The 16,045-nt window shown below is 43.1% G+C and overlaps 1 protein-coding gene across 2 annotated transcripts in view; it reads right to left on the bottom strand.

The window, feature by feature from the left end:
- Positions 1-16,045, bottom strand: part of PANX1 (pannexin 1) — a 75,334-nt gene that overhangs the window by 31,047 nt on the left and 28,242 nt on the right. For both annotated transcript variants that reach the window (XM_030199350.1, XM_030199351.1), the window contains exon 2: positions 8,069-8,208. In XM_030199350.1, coding sequence (XP_030055210.1) covers positions 8,069-8,208 — 140 coding nt within the window. The remainder of the gene's footprint in view (positions 1-8,068; positions 8,209-16,045) is intronic.

Genomic DNA, 16,045 nt, shown 5'->3' with positions numbered 1-16,045 from the left:
TAGTAGTCCCTGAATGCAGACCGAATAGACTCAGGGTCTGAATGTATCTCACCCTTCCCATCTCTAAGGTTTTAATATTATGTACTATTTACTGCTTTAGCAATGTTTGATGATGTCAATAAATATGACTTAGGTCTGTTTCTTGTTTTTCAGGTTGTTCAAGAGCTTACATTTCAACTGACACAGTAATGTCATGTAACCTAAATTTGAAGAGACCTCTTGCCTTTAGATTATAGTTAGCTAACCAACCTATTAAATTACTTCAATAGCTAATTACAAATTTATTTTACTTTGGGGCTCATTTTCAAAAGAGAAAAACGTCCAAAAAGTGGTATAAATCTGCATATGGACGTTTTTCTCACAAAAACATCCAAATTGACATTTTCAAAACCAATTTTTAGACATTTCTCTATGAAGTCCATCGGAAGTGCATTCAAATCACAAGAGAGCATGTCATGGGCATGTTAAGAGCGGGATCTGGGCGTTTCTAAGACCTGGAACAAAACAAAACTGTCCAGTATTAAAACTAAGTCGTTTTGAGTTAGACATGTTTTTATAATGAATAAGGCACAAAACGTTGACCTAAATGACCACTGGAGGGAATCAGACATGACCTCCCCTTACTCCCCAAGTGGTCACTAACCCCCTCCCCCCCCCAAAAAAAAATAATGTGATTAAAAACATTACTTGCCATCCTCTATGCCAGCCTCAGATGTTATACTCAGGTCCATTAAAACAGCATGTAGGTCCCTGGATTAGTCTAGCAGTGGGTGCAGTGCATTGCAGACAGGTGAACTCAGGCCCAATACCTCCTCCTACTCATTTCACTTGAAGTGAAAACTGTGAGCCCTCCAAAACTCACCAGAAACCCACTGTATCCACATACAGATGCCCCTTCACCCATAAGGGCTATTGTAGTGGTGTACAGTTGGGGGTAGTGGGTTTTGGGGTGGGCTCAGAAGACAAGATAAGGGCAGGGCCCCGGGCCCGGCTGCCCCACCTCCGCGGCCCCCCGTCGCTCCCCCTACCGCTGCTGCTCCCTGCCGCTGCCACCCCGTCGCTGCAGTCCGCGGTCTCAGCTGCCTGCCTCCATGGTTCCGGGCCCCCTGCATTCAAGGTGGCAGTCGCAAATCACCTCTTTTCTGGCCTTCCCTCCCTGTGTCCCACCCTTGTCTGATGTAACTTCCGGTTTCCGCGAGGGCGGGACACAGAGAGGGAAGGCCGGAAGGGAGGCGATCTGTGGCTGCCGCTCCAAATGCAGGGGGCCCGGAGCCGAGGAGGCAAGCAGGTGAGACTGGGGACTGCAGCGCCAGTGGCCTGACCCCGGTGCCAGGCCCCCCTTGGAGGCCCGGGCCAGGGGAATTTTGTCCCCCCTGCCCCCCCTCTCGGCGGCCCTGGATAAGGGAGCATGGTGAGATGTGTAGCTGGGAGCATTTATTTGAAGTCAAATGCAGTGCCCCCTAGGGTGTCCCATTGCTTTTCTGGGGTCTGTGTGGCCAGTCTACTAAGAATGCTGGCTCCTCCTACATCCCAATGGCTTAATTTTGTGCGTTTTTCACTTGGGACTTTTTTTTCCCCTGAAAATGGACCAAAAAGATAACACACAGAGCACAAAAACATCTAATAAATAGCCATTTAAAAAAAAAAAAAAAAAAAGATAGACGTTTTTCTGTTTTGAAGATGTCTATATTCCCCACTTGAATTTTGGATGTTTTTAGCAAAACGTCCAAAGTTGGACTTAGATGTCATGATGTCATATCGAAAATGCCCCTCCACGAACACTGTTCCTGCATCTATTTCCACAGTTGGCACCTATATAATTGTGTTGCCATTCCTTCCTCCTTTCTGCCACCTAGAAATGCAGTTTCATCAGCTGGGTAGAGCAGGAGAGAATGAAAAGAATTTTGAAGAGATCACCCAATAACTTATAGGTATATCTGAAAACAGATTCTGTTTTAAAAGCAGCTGCTTCACACACACAGGGCCATTTTACTAAAAAGTGTGAAAGTTAGCACAAGCATGCTTGATTCCCACGTTAATAGTAAATGCAGTAGCTTGACACCTACCATACTAATTTCTGCATTAACTTAAAAAATTAGAATGGGGCAAGGAATTGGCAGGACTGCACCTTACACTTAACAGTACCCAGGGCCACTTTTACCGCTGGCTTAACTGGGCAAAAGCCTCTCTGCCAGTTAAACCTTTTTGAACATCGGTCCTGTTGATCCTAGATCACAGTAGTGAAATCTAGCTGTTATGTGCCATGGGCAAGTTTGGCTTTCAGGGAATTCCTCTTATAAAATTCATATCCCATACACTTAAGGGCCCTTTTACTAAGCCGCGTTAAGCGTCTATGCAGGTCCAACGTGTGCGCAAATGGAGTTACTGCCAGACTACCGCGTGGCTCTTGCGGTAATTTCATTTTTGGCACGCGTCCAATACGCACGTCTGAAAAATAGTTTTTATTTTAGGTCGCGGGTAGGTCATTACCACCCGGATTCTTTACCGCTAGGTCAATGGCTGGCGGTAAGGTCCCAGACCCAAAATTAACGTGCGGCAATTTTGATTTTGCCGCACGTCCACTTTTGGCAAAAATTTTTTTTAAAAAAGGCCTTTTTTTTTTTTTTTTTAACAGGTGCGCCCAAAACCCACGCCTACACTACCGCAAGAAAATTTTCAGCATGCCTTAGTAAAAGGACCCCTTACGTTTGGTGATATCAAGCGAAAAGGAGAACTATACTCTGAATCCAAATCAGTTTGGACTGCAGTAGTGTGGATATTGTCATGGGCCCTGATCAGTCAAGATATCAAAAATCTTTAAAAATAACTACATCTGCAGATAAGTACCCAGGAACTTATTCTTTTCAAAATGATTGTTTAAGAATTTTGGATTGCAGCAGTACGCGCACACTGTTACGATAAAAGATCAGTCAAGATTTACAAGATCTTTTCCATAACGTTATTTTAAGAACACTGTGCAGATAAGCAGCGATAAGACTGATTAAGGACTGACTGAGAACTATAAGGAAGAGAACACATAGGATCGATTACAGTTTAATTGGTTAGAGAGAAACAAAATGTTGTATAATACACATTAGTGATATAATAAAGTTTTAATCCATGCAATATTCGAAGGTGTGGACAGATTGTTTACAGCAGCTAGGGTAAAGAGGGAAGGGGGAGGGGATGGGATAGGAGGGAAGGAGGTAGGGTGTGTTTCCGTAGTGACTGGTGTGAGAAGGAATGGGAGGGAATGGGATGTTTGAGATGAATGGATAGGGGGTATTCTAAAAAGCCGATACGTCTATGGGATTACAAAACCTAAGTTGTTAAATCTCTGTTTATTATTGGATGCCGTTCAGGCTATATACTGTACGGAACTGCTTTTGATACTACTTGCAACATTGTAGATGTGCCTATGTATCGCATTGGTGACAATAAAAATGAATTTAAAAAAAAACAAAAACAAAGAGATGATGTTTGTTATAGTTATGTAAAGTGTCTGGGATATGTATATGTGATTCCGGAAATGAACTCTCTATACCTGACTGCTTAAAGTACTCTGTCACTTATGAACTTTAATGCAATACCACTCTGTATTTCTCAGTCCGATAATGGCGATCGCCACTACGGCATAATGTAAGCCACATTGAGCCTGCAAATAGGTGGGAAAATGTGGGATACAAATGCAACAAATACATAACTATATTGGAATATTAATGAACCTATAATTGTGTGAGTTTATAATACGAGATACATTTGCATACATTTTATTTAAGAGGCACCGTGATTGTTATAAATTTAGCCTGAAAACCAGATCTACTTGTGGAGTTTGAGGGCCAGAGCTAATTCTGCCTAGGTCTTTTTCCCTATATTTCAAAAGCAACAGATTAGCTGCAGTGAAACTGGTAGTTATAAACCCAAAATGCAAGAAAAAAAGACTGACCAGGAAAACCTATCCAGGTATTAATAGCATTAACCAATGAATCACTGTGACAGCCCTGTTGTGTAACCTCTCTCGCCACCACCCCAAAACTGGGCGTTTTCTGGGTAGATCACTTCTAAATATGCACAACTCCTCTTCCACCCACAAATAGTGAAATAATTATATCCCAATGAAGCATCAGAAGCAGGCTTTGAACTACCTTTCCTCAATCCACACTGTTACTGGAACTCACTCTTAAAGGAAGTTACATAAGTATTGCCATACTGGGAAAGACCAAAGGTCCATCAAGCCTAGCATCCTGTTTCCAACAGTGGCCAATCCCGGTCACAATATACCTGACAAGATCCCCCAAAAAAGTACAAAACATTTTATACTGCTTATCCCAGAAATAGTAGATTTTCCCCAAGTCCATTCAATAACGGTCTATGGACGTTTCCTTTAGGAAGCCGTCCAAACCTTTTTAAAACTCCGCTAAGCTAACTGCCTTTACCACATTCTCTGGCAACGAATTCCAGAGTTTAATTACACGTTTTGAGTGAAGAAAAAGTTTCTCCGATTCGTTTTAAATTTACTACATTGTAGCTTCATCGCATGCCCCCTAGTCCTAGTATTTTTGGAAAGCGTAAATAAAAGTGGATAGTTAAAAAAACAACAACAAAAAAACAGTATTTAAAAGTTATGTAATGCTCCTCAGATTGTGTATGCTTATAAAAGGAATTGACACATTTTTTATTAAGTCTAGGAGCCAGCGTCTAAGACCTTTCTCACTTCTCCTTTCTAACCCTTCCAACATTGTGCCCAGTGAAGTTTTTTTTAAATTGGAGGGGGGCTGGATATCCCTTCCCAGATTAGCATTAGCTCTTTTAGAAACTGACTTAAGGTGGGTTTTTTTTCTTCTTTTGTGCCTGTCAGCAAAAAACTTTAGTAAACCAGTACCTTAAGGTGCCTCTGCATAGTTTCCTTTCCCAAAGCATGTTGTCAGCTGTGTGACAGCACCCTCTAGATAGGTAAAGTAAAGAGGCAATTGCCTCTTTGCTTCACCTATCATTACAATCTGGATCCCCATCAGTTTCTGTCTCATCATACCCCCTTTTCCACAGCCTTCACCCATTTCACTCTGGCTCTTGCCTTGTTATTCACAGCACTGACTCAAGCTGCTTCTCTTGGCCCTGCACGGGCTCTGCATATACTTAACAGTGCAGAAGTTGTGAAGTCTAGCAGTTTCAACTACTCCATGCATTCCCGTATTCTATATTTTACCACAGATACATTACTCTTTAGATAAACCTCCTGGCAGACTGATACTGTCCTATAATCAATCCATTTTGGAATCCATCTCTATTTTAACAGACAAATTTTTATGTCTGATGATACTATCCATACCCTCTTATATCAAAGATTCTTCCGACATCATCAATTTTTTTTTTGGAAGGAATCAGATTGGGTGACAGATGCATTTTTGCCACCACTGATGTTGAAGCATTGTATACGAACATTCCGCCAGATGAAGCCTTGAAAGTTATTAAGGACAACTTACTGAAGCACTCTCTTTTCAGGAAAATAGTAAAAACCCGTTGACTTTCTAACCTCTTTAGCTGAGATAGTATTCAAAGATAATTATTTCAGCTTTGACACTGTTTTGTTTTTTTAATTTTTTTATCAGCAAATTAGGGGCGATCTTTTCAATAAAGAGTTTTGCATCTTCATCAGTTCTGGACTTCCTGTTTTCTCTGGACCTGCTGCTTGCTGTCTTTTTTTTTTGGTGCGGATCCAAAGAGCCTCCCTTTGCAAAATTGTCAACCTTTCATAAATCAGAAGTCGGGGGAGGGGGGAAGAGAGGGGGGTGACATACATGTGAATCTGCTAGGGTGGAGTAGCCTAATGGCTACTGGAGCGGACTTCGATCCTGGGGAACTGGGATCTATTCCCATTGCAGCTCCTTGTGACTCTGGGGAAGTCACTTAGCCCTCCATTACCCCAGGTACAAAGTAAGTATCTGTATATAATATATAAACGTTTCGCTTTGATTGTAACCACAGAAAAAGCGGTAATTAGATTGTAAGCTCTGTCGAGCAGGGACTGTATCTCCATGTTCAAGTGTAAAGCGCTGTGTACGTCCAGTAGCGCTACAGAAATGATAAGCAGTAGTAGTAAGTCTCTTTCACCTTCCTCTCCCCCCACGGCAGCGTTAAGTATAGTGTTCTCCCTCCCTTCCCCACGCCAGCGCTTTCAAGGTTTCCTTCCCCAAAGCAAGGCTCCAGTTTCAGTGCTGGCACAGGGCCTTCATGACATGAAGCATATCATGGGCTGAAACAGGTGTGCGGGTATAAGAAAAGGTATCTTTTAAAGCTCCACCATGAATAAGGAGGGGGGAGCTATTCTACAAGCTGCAGCAGAAGAGCGGTAGACCATTGGGTGAAGAGATTTATTTTTATTTATTTATTGCATATGTATCCCACATTTTCCCACCTATTTGCAGGCTCAATGTGGCTTACATAGTAACCGTGATGGTGAGCGCCAGTTCCGGTATAGCAGATACAGAGTGACAACGTAGAAGGTTCGTGTAGGATAAACACATCAGGGAATAAGGAGGAAGGGTTGAGTTGTGGATGGGGAAGGGGCAACATATGCAAGTCATCCCAGAGAGACTTAAACTAAGGGGGAAGTTGGAAGCAACTTATAGGCAAGTACATTCGGTACTACCATTGCTCGCACTTACAATGGCGCTAAGGTTGGCATAAGTGCCTGCGCCCATGTGTTAGGTGCGTACTATCTGGTTACGCTAAATATTCTATAATCACTGTTACAGTTACAGAGCTTAAAGTCTGCTATTACTAAATGTAGTTCAAAGCGGATGACAACATCTAGGAAAATACATTGAATTATCATCAACTGAATTATAAATAATTCAGTGTTTTCAAAACATGTTTCCTAAAAAGATACGTTTTAAGCATCTTCTTAAAAGCTAACAAAACTGGGCAAAGCTTTAATCCCCATTTGGAAGGCGTGACCAAAAATGTTGCTGCTTGATACATAAATATTGTGTGAAATAAATTTCCAGTAGCAGATAGGCTCCTACCACACACCCTCAGGAAGCCTAATTCTAGACACCCTCTTATAGAATTGCCCTCTTAATGCACAGTAATATCAACTACAAGGCAGCATGGAATATTGCTACTATTTGGGTTTCTGCCAGGTACTTATGACCTGGATAGACCACTGGTCTGACCCAGTGTGGCTATTCTTATGTTCTTATGCAGAGAATACCATTTACAGTAAGAACTGAGGTATTACAGTCAATGCACACTATAGGCAATTTTATAATCTTTTTTTTTGCAATAAATCTCGTTTTTATCTATGAAAACGAGCTTTTATAAAAGTTACCTCAGGGGTTATGTATGTACATGTATGTAAGGCACATTCGGGAGGAGGAGTCTGAATGCGGCATTGTCCGCCTTCATCTAGTCTGTAAAAGACACATGTACATTTACACCAACTTCTAAGCAGATCTGCAGGTGCATTTTGTCCACAATTGCTGAACGTTTCGGGGTCCTTTTACTAGAGCTTAGTGCGCACTAACACAGAGATGCCAAGTTACCCAGTTCCAGGCTGGAGATTTTGGGCCAGTCCTAGCTTTTGAAATTTCCATTCCAAAGCAGTGTGGGATTTGTGGTGCCTGATCCTCCCCACTGAAATCAGTGCTGCAAGTTCCATAATGATCCAGGATGGGGTGGTTAGAAATCCAGGACTGGTCCAATCTCCAGCCTGGAACTGGGTAACTTGGAACCTCTGCTAACAGAATTAGCGAACGCTAAATGCCAAGCAGTCCATTTTGTACCTATGGGCTTATTAGCGTTAGTGAGAGGGCCCCTACACAGGCGCCTATATTGCATTTATAAAATAGTTCCAATATAGGCGCATACTTGGACGTCCTACTTAGGCAACCTCCTGTGTTACCCTTTATTGCACAGTTACTGCAAAACCTCACTTACTACGCTGCATTAAATAAATATGTGGGATTTGAGAAAAGAAACATTTTCTACGTTGTCAAAGGGAAAACAAAAAGGCATAGCTAGCAGCATTTGTTCAGTATCTTGTGTGCCGACTTCCCAGAGCACTCACTTTATGTAGCCAGAGTGGAATATTCCCGGCTTCGCTGGATGATAAGTGCTTTTGCTGTACAGCAGCCCAACAGAAGGAGTCCACGTAAGCAGCCTGGCGCCAGGAAAAGGAGGATGGGGCAAAACAACTGATCTGGGTACCTGTAAAAATAAACAGGAAAACTATCACATTATCAAATTTAAAGCTGGGGTTTAGTAACTGTATTTTTTTTTTTGTTACATTTGTACCCTGCATTTTCCCACTCATGGCAGGCTCAATGTGGCTTACATGGGGCAATGGAGGGTTAAGTGACTTGCCCAGAGTCACAAGGAGCTGCCTGTGCCTGAAGTGGGAATTGAACTCAGTTCCTCAGTTCCCCAGGACCAAAGTCCACCACCCTAACCACTAGGCCACTCCTCCACTGTTGCTACTATTGGAGATTCTACATGGAATGTTGCTATTCCACTAGAAGTCGGCCCTTGCAGATCACCAATATGGCCGCGCAGGCTTCTGCTTCTGTGAGTCTGACGTCCTGCACGTACGTGCAGGACGTCAGACTCAAAGAAACAGAAGCCTGCGCAGCCTTCTACATGGAATGTTGCTAGTGGAATAGCAACATTCCATGTAGAATCTCCAATAGTAGCAACATTCCATGTAGAATCTCCAATAGTATCTATTTTATTTTTGTTACATTTGTACCCCGCGCTTTCCCACTCATGGCAGGCTCAATGCGGCTTACATGGGGCAATGGAGGGTTAAGTGACTTGCCCAGAGTCACAAGGAGCTGCCTGTGCCCGAAGTGGGAATCGAACTCAGTTCCTCAGTTCCCCAGGACCAAAGTCCACCACCCTAACCACTAGGCCACTTCTCCACTCAGTATTGGACTGGAATCTGGAGGGAAAATTGGATTCTTTTGCAGGGGTATAACCAGAACTCAAAAAAAATTTTTTTTTTTTTTGGGGGGGGGCAAGTATTTCCTGTTAGTTCTCCCCCCCCCCCTCATATTGGGATGCTCAAGCCCCACCAGCTGGAGAGATTCTCTGCCGGAGCCACGCCAGTCTGCTGAAGCAGCAAGGAAGCCGGCAGGGTGCTCTAGCTTCTGACGCCGGCACTTCTGCACATACTTGGTTAAATACATAAACTGAGCATGTGCGGAAGCACCGGCATCCAGCACCTGGAGCACCCTGCCGGCTCCGGCAGAGAATGTCTTCCACTGGCAGGGCTTGCGTATTCCTGCCAGCCATGCATCCGGTGCCACAATTTTGAAGGGGGCCTTAGCCCAAAGTGGGGGAAGCCCAGGAAGGCTATGCTACTGCTTTATAGACTGTCTGCATTCAGCGGATCATCTTTAAAATTACTGACTGCAAGATCATGCTGCACATTATACATATATGCCATATATAAAAATGTCCATATGGTTGGTTCCATCACACATGTAAGGCAATGGCACGGCTACAGCTGGCCACGCGAGAGCCACATAGCCCTCTGGAAGGGAAGGACACCCAAGCTCAGGCCTGGATAGACTAGAGGTGGCACATGGAGTGGGTAAAGCAGCTCACATGTGCCTCAGGAAAAACTAAGTAGTATGATGGAAAGAAGAATGGTTTTAAGGCCCATTTGGAGTGAGAAGGTGTGCTGGGATTGGACTGTGGAGGGCTAGTTTGGTGTGGCAGGGCTAGATTTAGGATACTGGTGCCCATAGGTAGGGTCAGAGTGGGTTTCTTTCCCAAATATCACAGGAATGGTCCTAAAGAAAGTGGAATCAAGCTCCCAGTTTAGCCCAAGTTATGGTGGCATCAAAACTCAGCCGTTGCCCATTATCTGGGCCTGGAGCAGGGAATGAGCCAATAAGGAAGAGAGGCAAGAACAGAGGAGAGGGATGTGAGAGGAATTACACAGTAGATCCTGCAACTAGTATATCTGTTTGTATTTTGAGACTGCCTTTCTAGTTCAAGGTGGTTTGCAACTAGTTTAAAAATTCCCTTCCCCAAAGAGCTTACAATCTGAGGGCCCTGTTTACTAAGCCGCACTGTAGGTGCGCTAACTTTTCAGTGCCCATTAATTTTTAGCGTGCACTAATTAGCGCGCCCATAGCGTGGCTTAGTAAACAGGGCCCTGTGTGTATGAAACCACAGGTATCTATTCCTCAGAGTACTACTACTACTACTATTTAGCATTTCTATAGCGCTACAAGGCATACGCAGCGCTGCACAAACATAGAAGAAAGACAGTCCCTGCTCAAAGAGCTTACAATCTAATAGACAAAAAATAAAGTAAGTAAATCAAATCAATTAATGTGTACAGGAAGGAGGAGGGTAGGTGGAGGCGAGTGGTTACAAGTCAAAAAGCAATGTTAAAGAGGTGGGCTTTCAGTCCAGATTTAAAGGTGGCCAAGGATGGGGCAAGACGTAGGGGCTCAGGAAGTTTATTCCAGGCGTAGGGTGCAGCGAGACAGAGGATTCCTGTTAGGAGTATGTATTTTTTTTATAATAATATCCATGAAATCTAAGACAGTATTATGTAAATGAACAACGGAATCAATCACACTGACTCCTGTTGAATGAAGTTGTCAAATTTTATTTGCAAGATTTTTTTCAAAATAATATTTCATTAACATATCAAGTGGTGCAGCCTTTACTAGGTGCTGTACATACACAAGCAAAATAAAGTAGAAGAGGCAGCCACGACACAGAGAATGTGGTTTGCCCTCTCAACACCTGCTGTTTAACATCACTAACATACTGAAATGCAAGGCGGCAGCAGCTGCATGAGGTGACAGCATCCCGACTGACAGAACCCTCTGAATTACCTTTTCTAGATGCCTAATTTTAGCAAATACGAACACACCCAAACAAGCCCATATAACGCTACAAAAAAGAGCATGCTTATTGTATGTCAAGAAGATACATGCTTTTCTAAAGACACATTCATGAAGAGGCTTCAAAGTATCTTTAACATGCACACTGCTGGGTCAATGTTCAGTTTTGACATCCACTGTGTTTTTAAATACCAACTACCATAGTTACAAAAAAATCCAGATATTTATTATTTAATTCATGCCTTTCTAGCACAGTATAGTCTCGATTTTCCAGCGTAAAAGGGACTGACCTGTTGTCTAATAATAAGGAAAACAATGGTAACCCCTTTAAAAAAAGGCACGAAAAACATACTTTATGCATAAACTGGCATAGGGTACTGTATTTAAAATATAGCATTTGTTTATTAACACTAACCAGCAGCGTGTGAAGCTGGAAAACAGGAAGAGAACCTGAGCACTTAACGGCAACGCAATGGCTTAATGCTGTTAACCGAGGGGTACTTTTACTAAGCCACGGTAGGCTCTGAGCGAGTGCAGCGGCGCCCGGATGAGACCACCAGGCTAGTGCACCCACTGGCGGTAATTTCAAATTCGGCACACGCCCGTAACGCTTGGATTATTTCCTCCCACGTGTGCCATTTCCAGCGGTAACTGGCAGTTGGCGCGTGACAACCGGTCACCGCTCATGAGCCCCTATCGCTAAATCAATGGGTGGCGTTAAGGGCTCAGGCCGGTTTCAGGCTTGCGCTGGTTTCAGTTTTACCGCATACCCTTTTCCATTAACAGTAAAAAAAAAAAAAAAAACAACAACTTTTTTTGTAGACGGGGTAAAAACTGGCTTGGCCAGAGCATAATACATGCGACTGCACTGCTGCAGGCCACTTTTTACTGCGGCTTAGTAAAAGGGCCCCTGGATAACTTTGAGGGGGGGGGGAGAGGGAATCATCTTACCTATGCCCACGGACCACCACGGACAGTGCCATGGAGATTCTGCGTTATTATCCGCATAGTGCCTCAGAATACCCTAACCAGCAACATTCACCCAGGTAGCAGGTGCTGCTACCCAGATAAATGCCTTGAGTAACAAACAAAATCAATCTAAGGAAACTTAAATCTTGGTGAGGTATAGTACAATGCATGCAGTATTTTTTCTGCAAAACCTCTCCACTTCCCCCTCCCCCTGGCCATCATATGATATTGAAAGTGAAGAAGCTGAGAGAATGGCAAAACACACCTGGAACTGACTTCCAGCAAATGACAGGAGCTACAACTGTCAGACAGTAAGCATGCAAAGAACAGACACAAAGAAGCCTTAGTGACAGAGGGAAGACCACCAGAGATCAAGGGGTGGGGGGCTGGGACAGCACATTAAGCAGCTACAATTCAGCAGAATGAGTGAAACAAGTATCTGATAGTTTTGAGGAGTGGGGGTAGTTCTTGTGTGTGTGTGTGTGTGGGGGGGGGGGGGGGTTGCATGAATTTAGAATAAATTTTCTTCATGCTTTTAGAACAATCAAAGAATCAAGTTGCTTGTGTCTGCTAAAGCACAACTGTATATGACAGACCACTAATCCAATCTGTAATCCAAACAAAGCATCATTATGAATGCTGTAATTATTTCAACGAAAGCATGACGACGACACGTGGCCAAATAATCACAAGACTAGCTTATTAAAGCAGCAATGTGCTTTTCAGATTTACCATAGCCTGGAAGAATTTAAACATTAGAAAGTTAACCATTTAATTGGTCTGCCCTTGGGAAACCTTATGGGCAGATGACATGTCAGCAGCTCAGAAGGAACTTAAAAAATAAAATAAAGAGACTGCCTCCTTGGCCCAGAGGTTATGTACCTCTGCCTTCATTAGACGTTAAACAAACCAAACTTTGCAAATAATAGCTTCAGAAGCTTTGCCTTTGGATTGCCACTGGCTTGTAGGGCTTGTCTGCTATTTGAATTTAATCTGGCTTGAAATTGCTTTCGGTTCTTGAATAATATGCTATCAGCATGGCTCCTGCTGAAGGAAAAAGGATCTGAAGAACCAGCATAGTTGCCACAGCGGATCTGGATCATTTAGTGTTTTTACTAAATGTTGGACCCTCAGAAGCTCAGCAGAGATTGTGTGGCAGCACCGGTGGTTAGGAGGCAGGGCTAGTGCCGGGCAGACTTCTACAGTCTGTGCCCTGAAAATGGCAGATACAAATCAAGATAACTCTAAATATCAAATCAAGGCTTGGATTATCCTCAAAGTCTATCCATGATAAAGCATACCAAGATATCCAATTACTGTGTGTGTATATTATGTTGTAGTTAAACGAGGAAAAAGCCCGACTTCGGCCCGAGTTTCACGGACCCTGTATTTCTCTATCACCCTCCTCTCACCTACCCACACCCATCCTGTTAAGACTATTAATGAAATGCATTGATGTCCCCATGCATACCTCCTACCCACCCCCACCCTGTTAGACTGTCAATTAAATGCTTAGATGTTTCACTTACCGTATTTTTCGGACTATAAGACGCAATTTTTTCCCCCCAAATTTGGGAGGAAAATGGGGTGTGCGTCTTATAGTCCAAAGGTAGAGATTTCCCTCCCTCCTTCCCTCCGAGTTCGGGATCGCCCTCCCCCCCGGCCCTGTCACCACTTCTCCCTACTCACGCGATCTTCCCTGGTGGTCTAGTGACGTCGGGGCAGGAAAGAGACCCCTCTTTCCTGCCCAGCGCGCTGCTCTCCATCCTCCTGTATGCAGCCTGACGGTCTCGGCGAGATTCAAAATGGTCGCCGAGACTTCAATTCTCGGCGGCCATTTTGAATCTCGCCGAGACCGTCAGGCAGCAATGCATATAGGAGGCTGGAGAGCAGCGCGCTGGGCAGGAAAGAGGGGGCTCTTTCCTGCCCCGACGTCACTAGACCACCAGGGAAGATCGCGTGAGTAGGGAGAAGTGGTGACAGGGCCGGGAGGAGGGTGATCCCGAACTCGGAGGGAGGGATTCGGACAAGACGCACTGGAGCATCTAGGTCTTAGAGGAGGGAAAAAGCAAATTTTTTTTTCCTATTTCCCTCCTCTAAAACCTAGGTGCATCTTATGGTCCGGTGCGTCTTATAGTCCGAAAAATACGGTATATATACTATCAGCTACCACATTTGCTTATTTCCGATCTGACGAAGAAGGGCAACCTTCGAAAGCTAATCAAGAAATGTATTAAGTTATGTCCAATAAAAAAAAGGTATCATCTTATTTTCTTTTCCATGTTTTATTTTGTTTGATTTCTATTGATAACCTTTAAGAGTGGACTAACACGGCTACCACACCTCTCAACTTCCTATGAAAATGTGCAGGATGAAGCCGGAAAGATAACATCCGAGTTACCTACTAGCAATGAATATTTCTCTTGGTTATTTCCAGTCCCCGAGACACCCCCAGACCAAATGGAGGTATCTCGAGCACAGGAAACTCCCTAAGGCTGCTTTTAATATATTCACCTTGTATATCTGAACTCCTTACTTACCAGAACTGTGTACTAGCTCATAAGTAGCCAAGAACACATAATAGATATAATTAAGAGTATAAGAAGGTATCTTTTATTTCTTAAGGATCACGTATGATTACAATTAGCCATTCGTCTGCAGATACAATTTACAGAACACTATTTGTCATGAGAAGTACCATTCAATTGGTTATAGGAATATAATATCCCAGCCGCAAACAGGTGCTATCTGGGTCTTAGCTTATGTGACATATCTTATCACTCAAGAGTATACATGGGAAAGCAATTGGGTAATTTGCCAATTCTATTGCGCTACATTGGTTTCCCCTCGAGAGAGAGAGAGAGAGAGAGTAGTAACCGCCCCTCTCTCCCTTGAAGCAGGAAGTACACTAACTTTTATATGCTCATTCAGGATACAGGTAATATGACAGTAGGCACATCTGATTAGATCTATGTTAATGTCATGGTTAACTCTGATTGGCTATGCTAATGAGTAGCTTCAAATCTTAGCTTTAACCACAAACCTTTGCAATTCCCTTGCACCTGGCCTTTCCCAAAACAACTGTTACCCAAATATTGCTACATCTTCCTGAGGAGCCATCTGTGTCCTGTTTTTGAGGTTTTTACACCCCAGCTCCTCCCTCACTTTGCTGCATGGTGTGTCCCAATAGCTCAGGAGCTTGCTGGAACTTCAGAGTTCAGGTTACGGCTAAAGGCCTGTAAGTTTTTATCTCATTTTTGGACCCTGAACTGCCAAACACCAATATACAGCATCTAGGTTGGGCCCCATTTCTTATGGTCAATGGAAGGGTTATGCTGTACAACTGGTGAAATGCCCTAAACTTCACTAATAAAAAGATCTCATATGAGAAATGTGAGTAATATTTCTGCTGTGGGGACTGAGTGGGATTCAAACCATAAAGCTTGAACGTTTGGCTTCTTGGACTTCTATGGAGACAATCCATAAGCTCATGGAATCAGGGACTTCAGCCCCACAATGTTACCAGACTGTTCCGATATATTACTTTCTTGTACCTACACAGACCTTTGGAACCATAAATGCATGTTGCAAGTTTTGTGATCTGAAATCTGTCTTACCACATAGAGAGGACTTAGGTGGTTCTCTGGGAAACATTTGTGTGTCTGCCAAGAAAGAAGTCATTACTGTCCACAGAAAGACCTGGTCACGCTTTTGCAGTGAGTGACTCACCCCACTCATTCCATTACTACATCAGATAATTGCCAAATAACAGCTCAGAAGGCACATTTGGCTATTACTGCATCAGGGAGTTACATGAATTATTAATTCAGCCATTACTTCATGTAATTCATTTGAAAAGATTAAGCATTTCGTTACCTTAAAAAAAAAAAGGGGGCAGAAAACTATGTGAAAGTAGAAAATATGCAAATACATTTTAAAAACTTTGTTTTCCTTTCCTTTTCATAGACCAGTTTTGTTTTTTTATTTATATAAGATTATGGAGACCCTTGATAGGAGTGATGTTCAATAAGGAGACATTTCTTCCTAAACTGTGCAGATCTTTATCTGCCAACACTTGTTATGAACACAGTCTTCTGTCTGCCACTATTAAAAAGGATTAGAACTTTCAGATATAATTTTATTAGAGAGTTACATGGACAATTAAACTGAACCCTTTGAGAGTGAAAAATTGATATGACAAATGATTCTAC

The sequence above is a fragment of the Microcaecilia unicolor genome, chromosome 4 (genome assembly GCF_901765095.1).
Source record: "Microcaecilia unicolor chromosome 4, aMicUni1.1, whole genome shotgun sequence".
NCBI lineage: Eukaryota > Metazoa > Chordata > Amphibia > Gymnophiona > Siphonopidae > Microcaecilia > Microcaecilia unicolor.
Note: the sequence above shows the minus strand (reverse complement) of the source record. Positions and strands in the feature narration are given on the sequence as shown.